This window comes from Bos javanicus, chromosome 16 (genome assembly GCF_032452875.1).
Source record: "Bos javanicus breed banteng chromosome 16, ARS-OSU_banteng_1.0, whole genome shotgun sequence".
Lineage (NCBI taxonomy): Eukaryota > Metazoa > Chordata > Mammalia > Artiodactyla > Bovidae > Bos > Bos javanicus.
Genome location: NC_083883.1, coordinates 56,269,436 through 56,293,300, shown reverse-complemented (window position 1 = coordinate 56,293,300; position 23,865 = coordinate 56,269,436). Strand labels below are relative to the sequence as shown.

Sequence of the window (23,865 nt, the reverse complement as noted above, 5' to 3'; positions counted from 1 at the left end):
AAACCAGAAAGAAAAACACCAATACAGTATACTAACACATATATCGGAGAAGGCAATGGCACCCCACTCCAGTACTCTTGCCTAGAAAATCCCATGGATGGAGGAGCCTGGTAGGCTGCAGTCCATGGGGTCGCTGAGGGTCGGACATGACTGAGGGACTTCACTTTCACTTTTCACTTTCATGCACTGGAGAAGGAAATGGCAACCCACTCCCGTGTTCTTGCCTGGAGAATCCCAGGGACAGGGGAGCCTGGTGGGCTGCCATCTATGGGGTCACACAGTCGGACACGGCTGAAGTGACTTAGCAGCAGCAACGCATATATATGAAATTTAGAAAGATGGTTAATGACAACCCTGTATGAGAGACAGCAAGAGACATAGATGTATAGAACAGTCTTTTGGACTCTGTGGGAGAGGGAGGTGGGGGATGATTTGGGAGAAAGGCATTAAAACGTGTGTAATGTAAGAAACGAATCGCCAGTCCAGGTTCAATGCAGGATACAGGAAGCTTGGGACTGGTGCACTGGGATGACCCAGAGGGATGGTATGGGGAGGGAGGTGGGAGGGGGATTCAGGATGGGGAACACGTGTACACCCATGGCGGATTCACGGTGATGTATGGCAAAACCAATACAATATTGTAAAGTAAAAAAAAAAATTATAATAATAAAAAAACCCCAAAAGCATCAATTCTTCAGCACTCAGCTTTCTTTATAGTCCAACTCTCACATCCATACATGACTACTGGAAAAACCATAGCCTTGACTAGACGGACTTTTGTTGGCAAAGTAACTTCTTTGCTTTTGAATATGCTGTCTAGGTTGGTCATAACTTTTCTTCCAAGGAGTAACCGTCTTTTCATTTCATGGCTGCAATCACCACCTGCAGTGATTTTGCAACTCAAAAAGATAAAGTCAGCCACTGTTTCCACTGTTCCCCATCTATTTGCCATGAAGTGATGGGACCAGATGCCATGATCTTAGTTTTCTGAATGTTGAGCTTTAAGCCAACTTCTTCACTCTCCTCTTTCACTTTCATCAAGAGGCTCTTTAGTTCTTCTTCGCTTTCTGCCATAAAGGTTGGTGTCATCTGCATATCTGAGGTTATTGATATTTCTCCCAGCAATGTTAATTCCAGCTTGTGCTTCTTCCAGCCCAGCGTTTCTCATGATCTACTCTGCATATAAGTTAAATAAGCAGGGTGACAATATACAGCCTTGACATACTCCTTTTTCTATTTGGAATCAGTCTGTTGTTCCATGTCCAGTTCTATCTGTTGCTTCCTGACCTGCATACAGGTTCTCAAGAGGCAGGTCAGGTGGTCTGGTATTCCCATCTCTTTCAGAATTTTCTTTCTTTTTCATTTTATTGTGATCTAGTTTATTGTGATCCACACAGTCAAAGGCTTTGGCATAGTCAATAAAGCAGAAATAGATGGTTTTCTGGAACTCTCTTGCTTTTTCAATGATCCAGTGAATGTGTTCAAGTTTTAAAAAATTTAGGTCTCTCTGTGTTTTCATTTATTTTAATGTTTATCCTATATCTTATGAGTTCTGGAATTGGCCATTTTGTACTTCAGATCTCTCAAAGTATTATCTTACTTATCTATAACTTCTTTAAAGGAAAGGGAAAAAAGTCTACACTTCGTATTTTAAAAAGTCAAAAATACAGAGTTCAAATGATATAAAATATTGAAGAGAAAAAACTATACCAAGACAGTGTAAAAGTGCCAAAAAATAATGAAAATAACATCAAATTTATTAAGCAGCCTAATTTCCTAAGCAAAAATTAACAATGTTAAGATATTTCATCTCACACTAGTATCAACAAAAGTCAAACTCCTTATTTTGTTCGATCCTGGCTTGCTGGCTTCTACAAACTATGTAAGTATCCCAATGAAAATTTTTTCCTCAAAGTAATTATTTTGATGAATTATCCTATGACTGCTCCCCCAATTCTTTTTTTAAAAAATCCACTTTAATTCTAGCAGAGGATGCACGTAGCAAAGTCCCAACTGTGGTTAGACAGCATTCATCTGCATATATCAGCTAGTATAAAGCTTCCCCTCCGCACCCTCCCCATCCGCACCTAAAAACCCCATTCAGCTAGTCTCCAACTCTTCCCGTTACCCATATCCATGCTGTACAATATTAAGCATGCCTGTCTCACCCAAACTAGATCCTTGTGGCATGCTCTAATTCTATTAGCAAGATTATACTTACAGGATATTAATATATAATTCATAAAAGCCATTCTCAACCTCCCCACCCCAGCTTTCAAATATTATACTAAACCATGCACCCTTCACCACTTTTTTTTCTATTCAAAAACTAAAGCCATTCAAAATGAAGTATTTTATCTACCATGTTCTTCAATCACTGAAGCATGTTTTTCCCTGCTTTGAATCAGTTCAGTGTAATGTATTTCAAAAGAGACAAAAAACTATAAATACAATATAAAAAAAAAGAAAGAAAAAACTACAAATACAATTTAAGCCTGAATGTTAATATGTTACGTGTGTGTGTGCACAGAATGAATTTTGTTAACCGAGCAAGTACTTATGCAAAACAATTACACGCAAGAGCCACTGGTAAAACTATGCTTCAGTGACTGATGAACATGGTAGATTAAGTAGTTCAAATGGTCTAATTTATGTGTAACTGGAGTCCTACAAAAGAGGCAAGGTGCAGGAAAAGCTTTCTAAAGAAATAAATATTTTATAAAATCTGTGAAATGCACAGATTCATGAAACCCTGTATACTCCAAATACAAAAACAATACACCAATGGATCCAAAAACGACAGATGGCAAAATCAGTAGATACGACCTTTTAAAATAACTATTATAAATATGGTAGAGGAATTAAAGAAAAGCACCTAACAAAAGGAGAAAAATGGAAGACAGAAAAAAAAGAACCAAAAGAAATTCTAGAGCCAAAAAATGCAAGAGCTAAAATGAAGTATTCTCTTGGTGAATATAACTAATTCTAATTTGCATAAGAAAATACAAATGTTAAAGAAGTTCCTTATATTGTAAAGAACATAATAAGAATGTTAAAGAAAAATGAAACTAGAGGGAAACTGAAGAGCACCAAAAGTCATAAATATGACTTTTTTCTTATTGTTTAACTTCTTTAAAATACAACAGACTGCTGGGTATATCCATTTAGAAATCTTATAAGTTAGTATGTCTAAAATTGAATTCATTAGATGTTTATTCAACTATTCATATCTCAAATAACTCTTGAATCCATCCTACTTTTCTTTGGCTCCATACTCATTACCCAAATTACTACAGCAGTAACTTTCAGTTCTTCTTTTCTCCAATTTATTACCTATACTTCAGCCACCAAGATTTCCATAAAGATGAAAGAAAGAGGAAGGAAGGAAAGGAGGGAGAGAGGAAATAAATTAGATATACCATGCAAACAGATACACCATGTAAACACTAATTGCAAGAAAACCAGAATGGGTATATCAGTACCAGAAAAATCAGACTTCAAAACAATGAACAGTAACAGGAGAAAATCAGACATTTCACAATAACAAAAGGGTCAATTTATAAGAAAAATGTAATTTAAAAAGTGGCTATGACCCTCATACCAGAGCTTCAAAACACCTGAAGCAAAAACTAGCAGAACTGAAGACCCTCACACTGAGTTAGTCAAGCCAAAGTAACAAGTCTATTATAGCTTCTATCTAATAACTGAAAACACTGGGCAGAATATAAAAAGTTACTACCTTAGGACTGTTTTTGTTTTGTTTTGTTTTGTTTTAAAGCAAATAACCATAGACAAATTGGAAAGAGAAGTCTAAACCTGAAGGACTACCAGTATAGTACTGAATTTCCTTTTATATTTTTTCATCCTTTATATCTCATATTTGATCTAAGGGCAGCCCAAGTTGCAGAACTGTGCAGTGAGCAACAAAACTGTGAGAGAAATCCAATATCTGGCCAAAACAAACAGAAAAAGGAGTCCTTGTAAACCACAGAGTGTTTGGGGAGTTATACCATTTTTCTCTCTCTCTCTTTCTTCTCTCCCAGTTCTACCACAAGGCCAGCCCCAGTGATAGAGCTGCACCACTGTGTGTGTGTGTGTGTGTGTGTGTGTGTGTGTGTGTGTTGGGGGAGCATGGGGTGGGGGGTGGGGAGGACTGTGTGTGTGAGAGAGTGTGTGTGTGTGTATGTGTGTGTGTGTGTTGGGGGAGCATGGGGTGGGGAGGACTGTGTGTGTGTGTGTGTGTGTGTGTGTTGGGGGAGCATGGGGTGGGGAGGACTGTGTGAGTGTGTGTGTGTGTGTGTGTGTGTGTGTGTTGGGGGAGCATGGGGTGGGGGGTGGGGAGGACTGTGTGTGTGTGTGTGTGCGTGTGTGTGTGTTGGGGGAGCATGGGGTGGGGAGGACTGGGGGAGAAAATAGAGCATCTACAACTCCAGGGAGAAGAAAGGAAACCTCTCAGTAGTTAAAATACCCAAGCAAGGGGCAAGGATCTTGTGGTTCAAAAAAGAAAAAGGAGGCCTCTGCTATTTTTTTCTTTCTTTTCTCTCACCACCCTGTCCTAAAGTTGACTCTAGTCATACAAGACCACATAACAGTACAAAGTAACAAAAATTCTAAGTAAGAAATCCATTTTTCTACTTAGGGAAAGAAGGAAAATGGGCCCCAAGAAGCCAAAGAGTATGGGGGAAACCGTGAGGAGGACAGTTGGAGTAGACAATCCCCTAATTCTGTGTATGAACTAACATAAATCTTGGGGTTCACCACCATGCTATACATGTGTGGAACAGACCAAAGAAGCATAGCAAAGGTTTTAGAATTGACTGACTTTGGAACCAGAAAGCAAGACAGAACTTGCAGTCTGGATGCAACCAACTGGATTGCCTGCTAAAATAAAATCAACATCCTTCAGAGGATTTTTACCTGGAAACACAATCTCAAATGTAAGAATCAGAAAGTCTGGGGAAAAATTCCACAATTTAACAACAACAACAAAAAATCAAACAAAGGTGACCAACTGTCAAGGGGAAAAAGCAATCAACAGATACCAATCCCCAAAAGATGCAGTTGCTGGAAGCATCAGAAAAAAACTTTAAAACTGGTATTATAACCACGCTCTGTGGCATAAAGGTGAAAAAATTCAGAATGAATGAAAATATTAGAATCTGCAGCTGAGGAACAGAAAATATAAAAAGGAACAAGGTAAACTTAAAACAAGAGAGAGAGAATATCTAAAATTAAAACTTCACTGGATGGGCTCAAAAGCAAGGAGGTAACAGAACTAAGAGTCAGTAAACTGGAGCACAGATCAACAGAAATTTTCTAAACTAAAGAAGAGAGAAAAAAGATTGGGAAATAATGAAGAGTCTTAGGAATTGTAGGAAAATGTAACAGTTTTGTTGTGTTAGGGGAAAAGACTATGCACAAAAAAAAACTTCCGAATTTCATAAAAGATGTAAATTTACAGATTCAAAAATCTCAATAAACATCAATAATGATAAATTCAAAGAAAATCATCCCCATATAATCAAACTGCTGGAAAATGAAAATATTAAAAGTAGACATAGAAAAACAGCATGTTACGAACAAGGGAACAACAAATGATTCAAATGACTCAGATTTCTCATCAGAAACTATGGAGAAAAGAAGACAGCAGAACAACATCTTTACAGTACTCAAAGAAAACAACTATTCAAAGAACACTGACTGCGTCACAGAATTCCAGGGGTTAGGTCCATCAGTGGAGAGAAAAGGCCTACACCCTGCCCAGGGCCCGTTTTAAGCAGATGTGTTACAACTATTGGGCTCAGACTTAAAATTGTGTGCAATTTTATTTTAAGGTTCAAGATTTCCAGAACTATTGATGATGACAAACATTTAACTTGGTACTCACTTTGTGCCACACATTTTATTAATACAAAATACTTTCTATGGATGATACAGATGGTATCATTTAAGCTTCTGAATCCCTATGAAATTGTTTCTATTTTAACTCTACTTTACAGATGAGATAACTTACCATTAGAGAAGTTGAATAACTTGCCCAAGCCACAGACAGAGCCTGGATTTCAACCCAGGTCTGAGCTCCAAATATGTCTTAATCTCTAAAAAAGGTCTAAAATAGAATGAATTAAAAGCAAAATGAAGTATATTCTGCTCTTAATTATAGAGAGTATCAGCTCTTCAAGGGAAAGAATTGTTCTATCCTTCTTCTATTCCCAGGACTTTTAACAGTCTCTAAAAGACTAAATACTCAATAATACACCAAACAAATCAATCAGTAAATAAATAAAATTTTTTAGAGTTAGTGATCCTTTCAGCAACCAAGTAATGGCAAACACACATCTCTGGACACCACCTGGATCCTATTCTATCCACAACTAAATGTATCATAACTGCAGCCACCATGTAGACAAAAACTCATGATGAGTGGAAATCCTGGGTTAAGGAGGCAAATATTTTTTAGCAAGCCAATACTTTTAGACCTAGTAAAATCACACACCACTGCAATAAGCTAATATCTTTATAAATATAAATTCAGTTTTATACAAGTCATTCTTCAATTCTATTATCCCTTCCTCAGCAGAAAGATGCAAAGAGTAACAAAGAGCATGAAAGAGAAGACTCATTATGTAACCAAACAGTATTTTAGTAAATTGCCGAAAACTAGCAAAAATTCCCTGTACAGCTGAATCCAAGTAGCCAGGATATACAATCATCAAATGACAAAAACCAAAAAGTTAACCAATAAGTTAAACTGACGATGTTTAAACAAAAGCATTTATCTATTCAATTTTATCACTGGCAAACTACATATCTTTAATACTCACTTCAGCCCATTTAAATATAGACACTTTCCAGGTAGTTCCTTACCATTCAAGTTAGGGGTTATTTTAAATTGACCACAAGAATTCTCTTAAAAACTGCAACTATGAAGAGGCAGCTGAAAAGTCTCCTCTTAGTTCTTTCAGGCTACTGTATAACAAAATACCACATGGATGGCTTACAAACAGACATTTATTTCTCCCAGCTCTGGATGCTGGGAAGTCCACGACTGAGGCTCTGGCAGATGGCTGTCTCATAAGAGCTCACTTTCTAGACAGCATCTCTTCGCTGTGTCCTCACACTGCAGGAGGCACAAGCTAGCTTGTAGCACTTTGGCCTAGATTTACATTTAGCCTACATAAACATTCAGAAATGGATCTGCTGCTGCTGCTGCTGCTGCTGCTGCTGCTGCTGCTAAGTCGCTTCAGTCATGTCCAACTCTGTGTGACCCCATAGACGGCAGCCCACCAGGTTCCCCCGTCCCTGGGATTCTCCAGGCAAGAACACTGGAGTGGGTTGCCATTTCCTTCTCCAATGCATGAAAGTGAAAAGTGAAAGTGAAGTCACTCAGTCATGTCCGACTCTTGGCAACCCCATCACTCAGTCGTGTTTGACTCTTCACGACCGCATGGACTGTAGCCTACCAGGCTCCTCCGCCCGTAACATTTTCCAGGCAAGAGTATTGGAGTGGGTTGCCATTGCCCTCTCTGCAGAAATGGATCACACGGCCTTAAATCAATTGGGATGCTATCTCTTCTGCAGAGTGACTTAGTGAGGAATCTGAATATAACCAAGACCAGCATGTATTGATTCATGTCATTCCCTTGACCACAACAAAATGGTTCAGTTGGTCCAATCAGAGTAAAATTCACAACTTTTTGTTCCATGGTTAAAACACCAGAGCCTTTCTCTCAACCACCAGGTATAAACAAATCATTTACCCTTACTTATCAATTTCTGCTGCTAACTAGCCATGACATGGAGAAGATCAAAGCTGAGTAGTTTACAAAGAAATATTACCAGAGCCCAGATCAAACCACACCTCCAGTGTTTAAACCAGTAGGAGTTGGGTTGAGGTGGGTTTGCCTTTTCCTGATCCAAAATCATTTTCACTTATAAGGCTGGTATTCCTACTATAAATTCTACTTATTCATGCATGTATTTATCATTTATTATACTGTAATAAACACTTTTACAGTATTATTACACTGATGGAGTTGATATGCTATTTTACTTAGAATTTTCACAAACTATAAATTAAAATAACTGTATTTAAACTGAATAAGAAGGCACAGCATATAAAAGAATGTGTATATTAATTATTCTTTGATACCCAAGAATTTATTCATTTGTTAAGCATTTACTGAAGATCTACTATACTCCAAGTCATTGTTCAGTCACTAAGCCATGTCCAACTCTGTGAACCCATGGACTGCAGGACACCAGGCTCCCCTGTCCTCCACTATCTCCTGGAATTTGCTCAAATTCATGCCCACTGAGTCGGTGATATTTTCCAGTCTTCTCATCCTCTGCCACCCGCTTCTCCTTCTGCCTTCAATCTTTCCCAGCATCAGGGTCTTTTCCAATGACTTGGCTCTTCACATCAGGTGGCCAAAGCATTGGAGCTTCAAAGTCTTTACAATGAACGTTCAGGGTTAATTTCCTTTAGGATCGACTGGTTTGATCTCCATGCAGTCCAAAGGACTCTCAAGAGTCTTCTCCAGCACCACAATTTGAAGCATCAATTCTTCAGAGCTCAAACTTCTCTATGGTCCAACTCTCACATCCCTACATGACTACTAGAAAAACCATAGTTTTGACTATACAGACCTTTGTTGTTAAAGTGACATCTCTGCTTTTTAATACGCTGTCTAGTTTTGTCACAGTTTCCTTCCAAGGAGCAAGCGCCTTTTAATTTCATGGTTGAAATTAATGGGTAAACTGAGTACCATAGTAAAGTGAGTACCCAGACATAGTACTAGTTCTCAAGCAACACTGAGACTGATTTTACAGGTAGAGATACAAACAGAAGCTTAAGAACCAAAGTGGGAACTCTCGACCAGAACTGTAAAGTTGGTGGCCTTGATCTTAGAAAATTAAGCTAATAAAATTTTCATCATCAGTATTTCTCTTACAGTTTCCAAGAGTTCAATACAGTACCTGTATTTGATGGATCCAAAATTAACTGAAGAGATGGCTTATTTGTTTGCCTGGCTGAAATATTTCCAAATGAATGGTCTGAAATCTCACTGGAACTTGGACAATCAACAGGAAGGCTGCTTTGCCCCTTCTCCGAATCTCTCAAAATCTCTTCCATGGCTTTTTCCAGTTGTTCATCACCATTAGAAACTATCTACAGACAAAGGAAAACAATTCCTTTCAATCATAATATGGTTCTACTACTACAAAATACTGCATTTCTAGAACATATTTAAATTTAAAAATAGTTACTGAATACCAAGAATTAGTTGTACCTAATTTCATGAGATATAACAGAAAATTCTGAGTTTAAAAAACCAAGAAACAATAGAGGACTATTAGTTTCAGAAAAGGATTCTCCAGAAAAACCCAAGGCAGTTTCCAACTATATTTGGCCTAGGAGCTTACTTAGAGATTTTCAGGGTTTTTTTCTTTTTTTTACCTTTCAGTAACACATTCTAAAAATCAAGTAATCCTAAATTTATGTGTTTTAAAGAGAAAAATTGATAAGTTTAAATAGACAATACATAGTGTTAATATCATTTAAAAGGTCATATTTTCTGTTATCATAACATAAATATGTTTGTGATTTCTTTACAAATTTTGCTTGAGCGGCCAAGGAGTATCGGTAATTTCCTTATATTTAAGTTGGCTGACCTTTTTCTTAAAAACCAAGTGAGACACACCAAGCATAAGTAAATAAATGCCTTAAGCACATTAATGTGAAAACAGAGTTAAATGAATTTAAATAGCTATTTATTTAAGTATACATAAGAATTGATGCTTTTGAACTGTGGTGTTGCAGAAGACTCTTGAGAGTCCCTTGGACTGCAAGGAGATCCAACCAGTCCATTCTGACGGAGATCATCCCTGGAATTTCTTTGGAAGGAATGATGCTGAAGCTGAAACTCCAGTACTTTGGCCACCTCATGCGAAGAGCTAACTCATTGGAAAAGACTGTGATGCTGGGAGGGATTGGGGGCAGGAGGAGAAGGGGATGCCAGAGGATGAGATGCCTGGATGGCATCACCGACTCGATGGACGTGAGTCTGAGTGAACTCCGGGAGTTGGTGATGGACAGGGAGGCCTGGAGTGCTGCGATTCATGGGGTCACAAAGAGTCGGACACGACTGAGTGACTGATCTGATCTGATCTGATTGACTATTTTAATGAAATTATAAAACTATATATCCTCAACATAATGTAAAATGATTACTTAACCATCTAATTTTTACAAATTAGATGTAAAATTTTTTATTAGATTGATATTTTATTAGATTAACATACTAACATACCTTTGTATCATAACTAATACTAAATACAAGTCATAAATAATATACAGCATTTTAGGCTAATTCCTTTCTCCCTATATCTAGAAGGTGGTTATGCAATTCCCATAGATATATACCTGGGTTTGTTTGGTTTTATTTATAAATAAGAAAACAGTTTTCATTTGGTCAAACATCATACATATATCTGTTTGCAATAAAAAACATATATATATCAAATACATACCTGAATTGGTACACAGCTTCAAAGAAAAGACTTTTTTTGATAACTCAAACGTTATGCTGCCTAACAAAAACGCAACATAAAAATGAAAAATAAAAAGGACCACATCTAAATAAAAACTCAATGACTAAAATTACAAAACCTATACTTAAAAAATATTCAGACAAGTGTTAATCACACAGATGAATGCTACAAGCTGACTTAAAGCATAAAAATCATAAAGCAAAGTCTCTCAAGTGAAAGTAATACATAACTACATATTTATATAAGTAATTTTTAAAACCCAGCAGCAGTGAGAGAGACAAAAGTATCCAGATAAATTAAACTGCTGTAAGATTTAACCATTAAGTCTAACTTGCCAATTATCCTTTCTCTTCTTTTTTCCCTCCTATTTCTTATTTCTGAATTCTAAAAGATAAACAACCAAAAATAAAAAAATTTAAAAATAACAAACCTAACAATTATGTCTCTGGATAAATCAAACATTGATTCTATTCTCAAAGTGAGTACTTAAGAAAAAACTTTGGATTGTATACACTTCCTAAGGTAAGTTGCACCTAGTTAAAAAGAATAATTTAAAATAATATCATTTGTAGAAAAGGAAAAAATACCTTCAGTTCAGGTTTTTCATCATCTTTTGTAGAAGTATCACCTCCATGCTGAGGAACCAAAACAAATTCTTCACTGTTGAGTGTAGTCACAGAATCCGATGACCCACTAACCTTCTGTAATGAAGCTCTGACCTCCATTTCAGTTCTGCAAACTTCTCTTTCCACATCCACCTGGTCAAAACCACAAAGATTAAGAAAAAAACTGGTGAATAAAAACATGAACTATTGAGTACCTGGATCAATTTTGGGGGGGCCTTTAAATATGGTTCAGGCAAAGAATTCTGCTGGCTAGATAATCATCTCAAAACTAGGGAGTCTACCTTCTTGGACTGGGCCACATAATAGAGATGTACCCTGAGTTTCCAGACTAAACGAACCATATTGTTCTCTGAACACCACCACAAACCTGCCCATCTCAACTAAAAGGATTTACTACTATAAGGCACTCTCTATATTTCTCTTAGAAATACTTTTTGTCCTTTTTATAAATATAGAAAACAAATAAGAAATAAGCTAGAAGTATGTACAAATTCACACACAAACAAAAATACATTCACTGGTGACTTTATAACCAAATCCAAATGTCTGCATAACTTATCTCCTCACACTAATAAGCACTGTACCTTAAAATATTTTTTATGTGTCACTTAACTTGACAGATTAATACAGAATTCAACATTCTAAGCCATGTATCTTTTCCTTTCCAAACACAAAACCACTTATCTATAGGAAGCAGAAAATGGGGAGTTGGGGCGGGCGTGCCAAGGGGAGCAAAGCTTTATATTGCACTCATGCAGCAGTATTCAAATACTGTGTTCTATATGTAGATCTCAATACTGTTTTCTATATAGATCTCTAGAAGCTCAGCTGGTAAAGAAACCATCTACAATATAGGAGACCCCGGTTTGATTCCTGAGACAGGAAGATCCGCTGGAGAAGGGATAGGCTACCCACTCCAGTATTCTTGGGTTTCCCTGGTGGCTCAGCTGGTAAAGAATCTGCCTGCAATGTGAGAGACCTGGGTTCAATCCCTGGGTTGAGAAGATCCTCTGGAGAAGGAAAAGGCTACCCACTCCAATATTCTGGCCTAGAAAAATCTATGGACTGTAAAGTCCATGGAGTCACAAAGAATCGGACACAACTGAGCAACTCACTTTCACTTCACACCATAGAAACTCAACATTCTCTACCACTTCCAGAAACCCAAATATTCACACAACTAAATTAAACTGAACATGTACACTACATAAGAGTCACTATACTCAACATTTGGGGTTACATGAGTGAATAAGGCAAACAAGATGCCTCCTCTCCTGGAGCTTACAGCTTGTGAGGAAACAAGCAAGCAAGTAAGGAAGGAAATCCCAAATCATTCAACAGGCTATGAAGAAAACACAACAGCCCTAATATAACAAAGAGGAGCTGTAAGGACTAGTATACAGATGACTATAAGGGAGGTAGTAGGAAAAGACTCTCTGAAAGGGAAATATTTGAGCTGAAAGCAGGAAGATTTAAAAAAGGAACCTTAGGTTAAACAATCTGCTCAGCGACAAAGGGGATAATAAGACAGGGAGGTAAGACAAGTTCAGTTTAGTATAGTTGCTCAGTCATACCCAACTCTTTCCAACCCCATGGACTGCAGCACTCCAGGCTTCCCTATTCATCACCAACTCCCGAACTTTACTCAAAATTCATGTCCATCGAACTGATGATGCCTTTAATCTTTCCCGGCATCAGGGTCTTTCCCAATGACTCAGTTCTTGGCATAAGGTAGCCAAAGTATTGGAGTTTCAGCTTCAACATTAGTCCTTCCAATGAATATTCAGGATTGATTTCCTTGAGGATTGACTGGTTTGATTTCCTTGCAGTCCAAAAACTCTCAAGACTCTTTTACAACACCACAGTTCAAAAGCATAAATTTTTCTGCACTCAGCTTTCTTTATAGTCCGACTCTCACATTCATACATGACTACTGGAAAAACGGTGCCTTGACTAGACGGACCTTTGTTGACAAAGTAATGTCTCTGCTTTTGAATATGCTGTCTAGGTTGGTCATAACTTTTCTTCCAAGGAGTAAGAGTCTTTTAATTTCATGGCTGCAGTCACCATCTGCAGTGATTTTGCACCCCAAAAAAATAAAGTCAGCCACTGTTTCCACTATTTCCCCATCTATTTGCCACGAAATGATGGGACTGGATGCCATCACTCTCCTCTTTCACTTTCATCAAGAGGCTCTTTAGTTCTTCTTCACTTTCTGCCATAAGGGTGGAGTCATCTGCATATCTGAGATTATTGATATTTCTCCCGGCAATCTTGATTCCAGCTTGTGCTTCCTCTAGCCCAGCGTTTCTCATGATGTACTCTGCATATAAGTTAAATAAGCAGGGTGACAATATACAGCCTTGATGTACTCCTTTTCCTATTTGGAACCAGACTGTTGTTCCATGTCCAGTTCTAACTGTTGCTTCCTGACCTGCATACAGGTTTCTCAAGAGGCAGGTCAGGTGGTCTGGTATTCCCATCTCTTTCAGAATTTTCCACAGTTTGTGGTGATCCACACAGTCAAAGGCTGTGGCGTAGTCAATAAAGCAGATTTTTTTCTGGAACTCTCTTGCTTTTGTGATGATCCAGCAGATGTTGACAATTTGATCTCTGGTCCCTCTGCCTTATCTAAAACCAGCTTGAACATCTGGAAGTTCACAGTTCACATACGGTTGAAGCCTGGCTTGGAGAATTTTGAGTATTACTTTGCTAGCATGTGAGATGAGTTCAACTGTGTGATAGTGATAGTTTGAACATTCTTTGGGATTGCCTTTCTTTGGAACTGGAATGAAAACTGACCTTTTCCAGTCCTGTGGCCACTGCTGAGTTTTCCAAATTTGCTGGCATACTGAGCGCAACGCTTTCACAGTATTATCTTTTAGGATTTGAAACAGCTCAACTGGAATTCCATCACCTCCACTAGCTTTGTTCGTAGTGATGCTTCTTAAGGTCCACTTGCCTTCGTATTCCAAGATGTCTGGCTCTAGGTGAGTGATCACACCATCATGGTTATCTGAGTCATGAAGATCTTTTTTGTATAGTTCTTTTGTGTATTCTTGCCACCTCTTCTTAATATCTTCTGCTTCTGTTAGGTCCATACCATTTCTGTCCTTTATTGAGCCCATCTTTGCATGAAATGTTCCCTTGGCACCTCTAATTTTCTTGAAGAGATCTCTAGTCTTTCCCATTTTATTGTTTTCCTCTATTTCTTTGCATTGGTCACTGAAGAAGGCTTTCTTATCTCTCCTTGATATTCTTTGGAATGCTGCATTCAAATGGGTATATCTTTCCTTTTTCCTTTGCCTTTCACTTCTCTTCTTTTCTCAGCTATTTATAAGGCCTCCTCAGGCAATCATTTTACCTTTTTGCATTTTTCTTGGGGATGGTCTTGATCCCCTGCCTCCTGTACAACGTCACGGACCTCTGTCCATAGTTCTTCAGGCACTCTGTCTATCAGATCTAATCCTTTGATTCTATGTCACTTCCACTGTATAATCATAAGGGATTTGATTTAGGTCATACCTGAATGGTCTAATGGTTTTCCCTACTTTCTTCAATTTAAGTCTGAATTTAGCAATGAGTTCATGATCTGAGCCACAGTCAGCTCCCGGTCTTGTTTTTGCTCCCTGTATAGAGCTTCTCCATCTTTGGCTGCAAAGAATAAAATCATTCTGACTTTGGTATTGACCATGTGGTGATGTCCATGTGTAGAGTCTTCTCTTGTGTTGTTGGAAGAGGGTGTTTGCTATGACCAGTGTGTTTTCTTGGCATAACTCTGTTAGCCTTTGACCGGCTTCATCTTGTACTCCAAGGCAAAATTTGCCTGTTACTCCAGGTATCTCTTGACTTCCTACTTTTGCATTCCAGTCCTCTATAATGAAAAGAACATCTTTTGAGGGGGTTAGTTCTAGAAGGTCTTGTAGTCTTCATAGAACCATTCAACTTCAGCTTCTTCAGCATTACTGGCCAGGGCATAGACTTGGATTATCGTGATATTGAATGGTTTGCCTTGGAAACAAACAGAGATCATTCTGTTGCTTTTGAGATTGCATCCAAGTACTGCATTTGGACTCTTTTGTTGACTATGATGGCTATTCCATTTCTTCTAAGGGATTCTTGCCTACAGTAGTAGATAGAATGGTCATCTGAGTTAAATTCACCCATTCCAGTCCATTTTAGTTCACTGATTCCTAAAATGTCAATGTTCACTCTTGCCATCGCCTGTTTGACCACTTCCAAATTGCCTTGATTCGTGGACCTAACATTGCAGGTTCCTATGCAATACTGCTCTTTATAACATCAGACTTTACTTCCATTACCCGTCACATCACAACTGTGTGTTGTTTTTGCTTTGGCTCCATCTCTTCATTCTTCTTGGAGTTATTTCTCCACTCTTTTCCAGTAGCATTTTGGGCACCTACCAACCTGGGGTGTTCATCTTTCAGTGTCCTATCTTCTTGCCTTTTCATACTGCTCATGGGGTTCTCAAGGCAAGAATACTGAAGTGGTTTGCCATTCCCTTCTTGAGTGGACCACGTTTTGTAAGAACTCTCCAAGATGACCCGTCCATCTTGGGTGGCCCTACATGGCATGGCTCACCATTTCACTGAGCTAGACAAGGCTGTGATCTCTGTGATTAGTTTGGTTAGTTTTCTGTGATTGTGGTTTCCATTCTGTCTGCCCTCTGATCGATCAGGATAAGAGGCTTATGGACACTTCCTGATGGGAGAGACAGATTGAGGGGGAAACTGGGTCTCGTTCTGATGGGCCATGCTCAATAAATCTTTAATCAAATTTTGTTGATGGGCAGGGCTGTGTTCCCTCCCTGTTGTTTGACCTGAGGCCAAACTACGGTGGAGGTAATGAAGATAATGGGGACCTTCTTTGAAAGGTCCCATGCAGGCACTGCTGCACTCAGTGCCCCTGACCCTGCAGCAGGCTACTGTCCACCCATGCCTCTGTCAGAGACCCCTGGACACTCACAGGCAAGTCTGGGTCAGTCTTTTGTAGGGTCACTGCTCCTCTCTCCTGGATCCTGGAGCACACAAGGTTCTGTTTGTGCCCTCCAAGAGTCTGCTTCCCCAGTCCTATGTAAGTTCTGGTGGCTCTATGATGGGGTGAATGGCAACCTCCTTCAAGAAGGCTTATGCCATACCCAGGTCGGCTGCACCCAGAGCCCCTGCCCCCGAGGCAGGCCACTGCTGACCCATAATTTCACAAGAGACACTCAAACACAATTCTGGCTCAGTCTCTGTGGAGGTCTCTGGGTCCTGGTGCGCACAAGGTTTGAGCCCTCTCAGCGGACAAGCAGACCAGTGCTGAAGAATGCAGGACCTCATAACCATGGTAAGCCTGACCCATGCCAAAAATTCCCCCAGAAATGTTCTTTTTCTCTAATTAGGTTATTTTGTTCACTTCCTCATTTAAAAAAAAAAAAAAGGGCTGCAATATCTCATTTTGCCAGTAGGTGACACTAATACCATTAATCTCATCAAAAAAGGAGGAAAAAAAATTACTTTTTCCTTCAAGTCACAGTTGAAAAAACTACTTCCTAACATTATTGAAAAAATCAAAGTTTCTAATAACATCAAAACGAAGAATAATTACTGCCAACTCCAAGGCCTACCTCTCATTTATTTCTGCTAGGCATGTAAACATACTTCTTTTTTAAAACCCTTCAAGCATATTCATCTGTCCTCTAAAAGGTTTTTCTCATTTTGCATATTATGTGTGTGTGCTAAGTCGCTTTAGTTGTGTCTGACTCTTTGCAACCCTACAGACTGTAACCCACTAGGTTCCCTCTGTCCATGTGATTCTCCAGGCAACAACACTGGGGCGGGCTGCCATTTCCAGGTTATCTTCCTGACCCAGGGATCGAACCCATGTCTCACGTTTCCTGCATTGGCAGGCGGGGACTTTACCACTAGCGCCCTTGCATATTATATGTTTCTGAAAATGCAGTATGTATTAGAAGCAACTTTTTACCCTTCCGGCTGCCCCATGAAAGCTTGATTGTCAAGACGTTACACACTTCAGGTGTTCTTTCTATGGCCAATCCTTCAAATCCTTTTCGGTTGCCACTCTTCTACTTCACATTTAAATGCTGGAAATTCCCCAAATTCTGAGCTTTTTTCTCTGATTCTTTGCCACTCACTCTTATTGCCAAGGATTTAAATAGCATCTATATACTGAAAGTCTCCCAAATTTCTATCCCAACCCAAATGTCTCCTCTAATTCCTGATTTTGAACCCAACTCTTTGATATTTCCTTGTGGAATTCTATCAGTATCTTAAAATGTGACCCAAGTGGAATTCCTAATGTCTCCTCCAAAATTGTTTCTTATTCAGATTTCCCATTTCTGAAGAACACCACCTTCTACTAAGTTGCACAAACAAAAAATCTGGTTATCATCCTTGATTCATCTCTGCTTCTTCATTCCTCTCATTACCAAGTCATGTCAATCTCACTTTCAAAATAAATCCTACATCTATCTCTCTACATCCATTTTACAAACCTAATACAAGCCATGATCTCACCTATTATAACAGTCTCCAGCGACGTCACTTTCACTTTTCACTTTCCTGCATTGGAGAAGGAAATGGCAACCCACTCCAGTGTTCTTGCCTGGAGAATCCCAGGGACGGCGGAGCCTGGTGGGCTGCCGTCTATGGGGTCGCACAGAGTCGGACATGACTGAAGCGACTTAGGAGCAGCAGCAACCCATCTCCTTCTTCCAGTCTTCTCCTCCCTGATCTACTAACTGAGCAGCCAAAGAAATCTTTTGGAAAGCTAAGTTGGATTACATTAAAGCTCCAGACTAAAGTATTTTAACTAAAATTCAAATAAAATCCAAACTCCCTGCCATGACTTAAATGCCTGACACACCCTTGCATCTGTCACTTTTTCATTACAGCTCTTTAGTCATGGAAAGTTCCTTCCCACTTTAGGTCTTAGCACTTATCTCCTGCCTTCATATGGCTGACTCCTAAAGGTATCACCTGCCATTCATAGACTCAACAAATATTAATTTAATGAGTCCCTACTACGTGACAGAAATCGTAATGGGAACTAGAGACTAAACAGTTACTGAGATGAATGTAGGCCCAATTTTCTTAGACCTAACATTCTTACGGATGTGTTAAGTAATACAGAACAAAGTAAATTAGGATCATCTATTGGAATAAGCAATGGAAAAGATGCTGAGAAGGCAGGAGGCAATATGGATTCAATCGACATTTGGATTTAATGATGATGAGCAAATCATAGAAAGAACTGGGGAGAAAGAACTTCATGTAGAAGAAATAGCAAATACTGAGTTGGACAAGAAGTTTGTTAGGATTCTTCCAGATGATATTTCGAACAATCTTCTTGGCCAATCCAATCAAAAACCAAGACGTAAGAGAAGGCTGGCATAGTTTCTAGTGGGGTCACTGCTCCTTTCTCGTGGGTCCTGGTACGCACAAGGTTTTGTCTGTGCCCTCCAGGAGTGTGTGTCCACAGATACAACTGCACTCATCTCACATGAGTAGTAGCAAAGTAATGCCCAAAATTCTCCAAGCTAGCTGTCTATGGGGTCGCACAGAGTCACACACGACTGAAGCGACTTAGCAGCAGCAGCAGGAGGCTTCAACAGTACATGAACCAAGAATTTCCAGATGTTCAAACTGGATTTAGAAAAAGCACAGGAACCAGAGATCAAATTGCCAACATCTGTTAGATCATAGAAAAAGAAAATCACACAAAAAACATCTACTTCTGCTTTACTGACTACACCAAAGCCTTTGACCGTGTGGATTACAACAAACTGTGGAAAATTCTTGAAGAGATGGGAATACCAGATCACCTGACCTGTCTCCTGAGAAATCTGTATGCAGGTCAGGAAGCAACAGTTAGAACTGGACATGGAACAACAGACTGGTTCCAAACTGCGAAAGGAGTACGTCAAGGCTGTGTATTGTCACCCTGCTTATTTAACTTATGTGCAGAGTACATCATGAGAAACGCTGGGCTGGAGGAAGCACAAGCTGGAATCAAGATTGCCAGGAGAAATATCAATAACCTCAGATATAGAGATGACACCACCCTTATGGCAGAAAGTGAAGAGGAACTAAACAACCTCTTGATGAAGGTGAAAGAGGAAAGTGAAAAAGCTGGCTTAAAACTCAACATTCAGAAAACGAAGATCATGGCATCTGGTCCCATCACTTCATGGCAAACAGATGAGGAAACAATGGAAACAGTGAGAGACTTGATTTTCTTGCACTCCAAAATCACTGCAGATGGTGACTGCAACCGTGAAAATTTTTATAAAAGACGCTTGCTCCTTGGGAGAAAAACAATGACAAACCTAGACAGCATACTAAAAAGAAGAGACATTACTTTGCCATCAAAGGTCCATGTAGTCAAAGCTATGGTTTTCCCAGTTGTCATGTATGATTTAAGAGTTGGACCATAAAGAAGGCTCATCAGTGAAAAATTGATGCTTTGAACTCTGGTGCTGGAGAAGACTTTTGAGAGTCCTTGGACTTCAAGGAGATCAAACCAGTTAATACGAAAAGAAATCAACCTTGAATATTCATTGGAAGGACTGATGCTAAAGCTGAAGCTCCAATACTTTGACCACCTGATGCAAAGAACGGACTCACTGGGAAAGACCCTAAGGCTGGGAAAGATTGAAAGCAGGAGGAGAAGGGGACGACAGAGGATGAGATGGCTGGATGGCATCACCGAATCAATGGACATGAGTTTGAGCAAGCTCTGGGAGTTGGTGATGGACAGGGAAGCCTGGGCATGCTGCAGTCCGTGGGGTCACAAGAGTCAGAGATGACTGAACTGAAATGAGAGAGAGAGAAGTCGCTCATTCGTGTCTGATTCTTTGAAACCCCATGGACTGTAGCCTAACAGGCTCCTCCATCCATGGGATTTTCCAGGCAAGGGTACTGGAGTGGGTTGCCACTAAGAGAAGGCTTACTGAGAAACAGAAAGGAGGCCATGATAGCTTCAAAATAATAAGTATAGGTACGAATACAGTTGTCCCTCGGTATCCATGGAGAATTGATTCTAGGACCCACCACAGACACCTGAATCCACAGATGCTCAAGTATCGTAATTGACATTCCATATCCTCGATTTGTCATCTGTGGCTTCAACCAACCAGACTGCGTAGTATTGTAGTATTTATTGAAAAAAATCTATGTATATGTAGACTCAGACAATTCAAATGCATGTTGTTCAAAGGTCAACTATACTTGGTATGAAATGAAATATAGATAGGAAGGCAGAGTGCCTGAGGTCACCCCTGTCACAAAGGCTATCTAAATATACCCCCTTTCCAATTCCAACTGTGTCTCCCCTCAAAGGATTCTTCTTCAGTTCAGTTCAGTTGCTCAGTCGTGTCTGACTCTTTGCGACACCATGAACCGCAGTATGCCGGGCCTCCCTGTCCATCACCAACTCCCGGAGTCCACCTAAACTCAGGTCCATTGAGTTGGTGATGCTGTCCAACCAATTATCCTCTGTCATCCCATGCTCCTCCTGCCTTCAATCTTTCCCAGCATCAGGGTCTTTTCAAATGAGTCAGCTCTTTGTATCAGGTGGCCAAAGTATTGGAGTTGCAGCTTTAACATCGGTCCTTCCAATGAACACCTGGGACTGACCTCCTTTAGGATGGACTCGTAGGATGTCCCTGCAGTCCGAGGGACTCTCAAGAGTCTTCTCCAGCACCACAGTTCAAAAGCATCAATTTTTCTGCACTCAGCTTTCTTTACAGTCCAACTCTCACATCCATACATGACTACTAGAAAAACCATAGCTTTGACTAGATGAACCTTTGTTGGCAAAGTAATGTCTCTGCTTCTGAATATGCTATCTAGGTTGGTCATAACTTTCCTTCCAAGGAGTAAGCATCTTTTAATTTCATGGCTGCAATCACCATCTGCAGTGATTTTGCAGCCCAAAAAAATAAAACCAGCCACTGTTTCCCCATCTATTAGCCATGAAGTGATGGGACCGGATGCCATATCTTCGTTTTCTGAATGTTGAGCTTTAAGCCAACTTTTTCACTCTCCACTTTCACTTTCATCAAGCAGCTCTTTAGTCCTTCTTCACTTTCTGCCGTAACGGTGGTGTCATCTGCATATCTGAGGTTATTGATATTTCTCCCGGCTATCTTGATTCCAGCTTGTGCTTCCTCTAGCCCAGCGTTTCTCATGATGTACTCTGCATATAAGTTAAATAAACAGGGTGACAATATACAGCCTTGACGAACTCCTTTTCCTATTTGGAACCAGTCTGTTGTTCCATGGCCAGTTCTAACTGTTGCTTCCTGACCTGCATACAGGTTTCTCAAGAGGCAGATCAGGTGGTCTGGTATTCCCATCTCTTTCAGAATTGTCCACAGTTTATTGTGATCCACACAGTCAAAGGCTTTGGCATAGTCAATAAAGCAGAAATAGATGTTTTTCTGGAACTCTCTTACTTTTTTGTTGATCCAGAGGATGTTGGCAACTTGATCTCTGGTTCCTCTGCCTTTTCTAAAACCTGCTTGAACATCTGGAAGTTCACAGTTCATGTATTGCTGAAGCCTGGCTTGGAGAATTTTGAGCATTACTTTGCTAGCATGTGAGATGAGTGCAATTGTGCGGTAGTTTGAGCATTCTTTGGCACTGCCTTTCTTTGGGATTGGAATGAAAACTGACCTTTTCCAGTCCTGTGGCCACTGCTGAGTTTTCCAAATTTGCTGGCATATTGAGCACAGCACTTTCACAGCATCATCTTCCAGGATTTGAAATAGCTCAACTGGTATTCCATCACCTCCACCAGCTTTGTTCATAGTGATGCTTCCTAAGGTCCACTTGACTTCCCATTCCAGGATGTCTGGCTCTAGGTGAGTGATCACACCATCGTGATTATCTGGGTCATGAAGATCTTTTTTGTACAGTTCTTCAGTATATTCTTGCCACCTCTTCTTAATATCTTCTGCTTCTGTTTGATCCATACCATTTCTGTCCTTTTATTGAGCCCATCTTTGCATGAAATGTTCCCTTGTTATCTCTAATTTTCTTGAAGAGATCTCTAGTTTTTCCCATTCTATTGCTTTCCTCTATTTCTTTGCACTGATCGCTGAGGAAGGCTTTTTATCTCTCCTTGCTATTCTATGGAACTCTGCATTCATATGGGTATATCTTTCCTTTTCTCCTTTGCTTTTTGCTTCTCTTCTTTTCACAGCTATTTGTAAGCCCTCCTCAGACAGCCATTTTGCCTTTTTGCATTTCTTTTTCTTGGGGATAGTCTTGATCCCTGTCTCCTATACAATGTCAGGAACTTCCATCCATAGTTCATCAGGCACTCTGTCTATCAGATCTAGTCCCTTAAATCTATTTCTCACTTCCACTGTATAACCATAAGGGATTTGATTTAGGTCATACCTGAATGGTCTAGTGGTTGACAGTTAAACTAACAGTTAATTCTGAATTAGCATGTAACTCAATACTAATGTGCATTGTGGTAACTTATTCAAATAAGATGTCCATTTTTAATAGAGGTTTTCTTTATCCCAAAGGAATGTCAGATATTCTGTCATGCTAACAGGAAAACTAATAGTTTACCATATGTAATTTTCTGACCTCTTCCAAACATAGCCTGGCACCTCTCATTCTACTCAAAATTAAGACAGCTCTTAATACAACCATCACAACCCTGCCTTGAAGGGTCTTAAAGATACTTTTATAAGTTTGCCAAGTACTACTACTATCTTAGTAGTGAAGGTATTACTAGTACCTTCACTACTAAAGCAGGGTGAAGGAGGAAAATTTTTAAATGGTTTAATACTCATTATTGAAACAACTAAGATCATGGCATCTGGCCCCATCACTTCATGGCAAACAGAAGGGGAAAAGGTGGAAGCAGTGACAGATTTCCTCTTCTTGGACTCTAAAATGGCAGATGGTGACTGCAGACATGAAATTAGAAGATGGCTGCTTCATGGCAGGAAAGCTATGACAAACCTAGACAGAGTGTTAAAAGCAAAGACATCACTTTGCCACAAAAAGGCCTGGATAGTCAAGGCAATGGTCTTTCCAGTAGTCATGTACAGATGTGAGAGCTGGACTATAAAGAAGGCAGAGTGCCAAAGAACTGATACTTTCAAACTGTGGTGACTCTTGAGAGTCCCTTGGAGTGCAAGGAGATCAAACCAGTCAATCTTAAGGGAAATCAATGCTGAATATACATTGGAAAGACTGATGCTGAAGCTGAAGCTCCAATACTTTGGCCACCTAATGCAAATAGCCAATTTTTTGGAAAAGACTGTGATGCTGGTAAAGACTGAAGGCAGAAGAGGGTGACAAAGGATGAGATGGTTGGATGGCGTCACTGGTTCAATGGACATGAACTTGGGCAAAATCCAAGAGATGTTGAGGGACAGGGAAGCCTGGCATGCTGCAGTCCACAGGGTCACAAAGAGTCAGACACAACTTGGCTACTGAACAACAACTAATACCTTACAGGATTGAAGACTGCTTTGAACCTCAATATAGAGACAACATGCTTATCAAATTTGCACACAAACATAATGAAAGGCAATACTTTAAAGTGCAAAGAATGAAAAGTCAATACTTAAAATATTTCCAACAGCAAGTAATAAGATTTAAACAGGGATAGGATAGTCTTTTCAATAAACAGT

General features: G+C 39.6%; 1 protein-coding gene across 2 annotated transcripts in view; it reads right to left on the bottom strand.

Annotated features, from left to right (window-relative positions):
• Nucleotides 1-23,865, bottom strand: part of RABGAP1L (RAB GTPase activating protein 1 like) — a 741,235-nt gene that overhangs the window by 655,645 nt on the left and 61,725 nt on the right. For both annotated transcript variants that reach the window (XM_061381704.1, XM_061381705.1), the window contains exons 2-3: nucleotides 11,142-11,312; nucleotides 8,980-9,172 (exon numbers count right to left, since the gene is read on the bottom strand). In XM_061381704.1, the coding sequence (XP_061237688.1) occupies nucleotides 8,980-9,172; nucleotides 11,142-11,279 (331 nt within the window). In that variant the 5' untranslated portion in view covers nucleotides 11,280-11,312. The remainder of the gene's footprint in view (nucleotides 1-8,979; nucleotides 9,173-11,141; nucleotides 11,313-23,865) is intronic.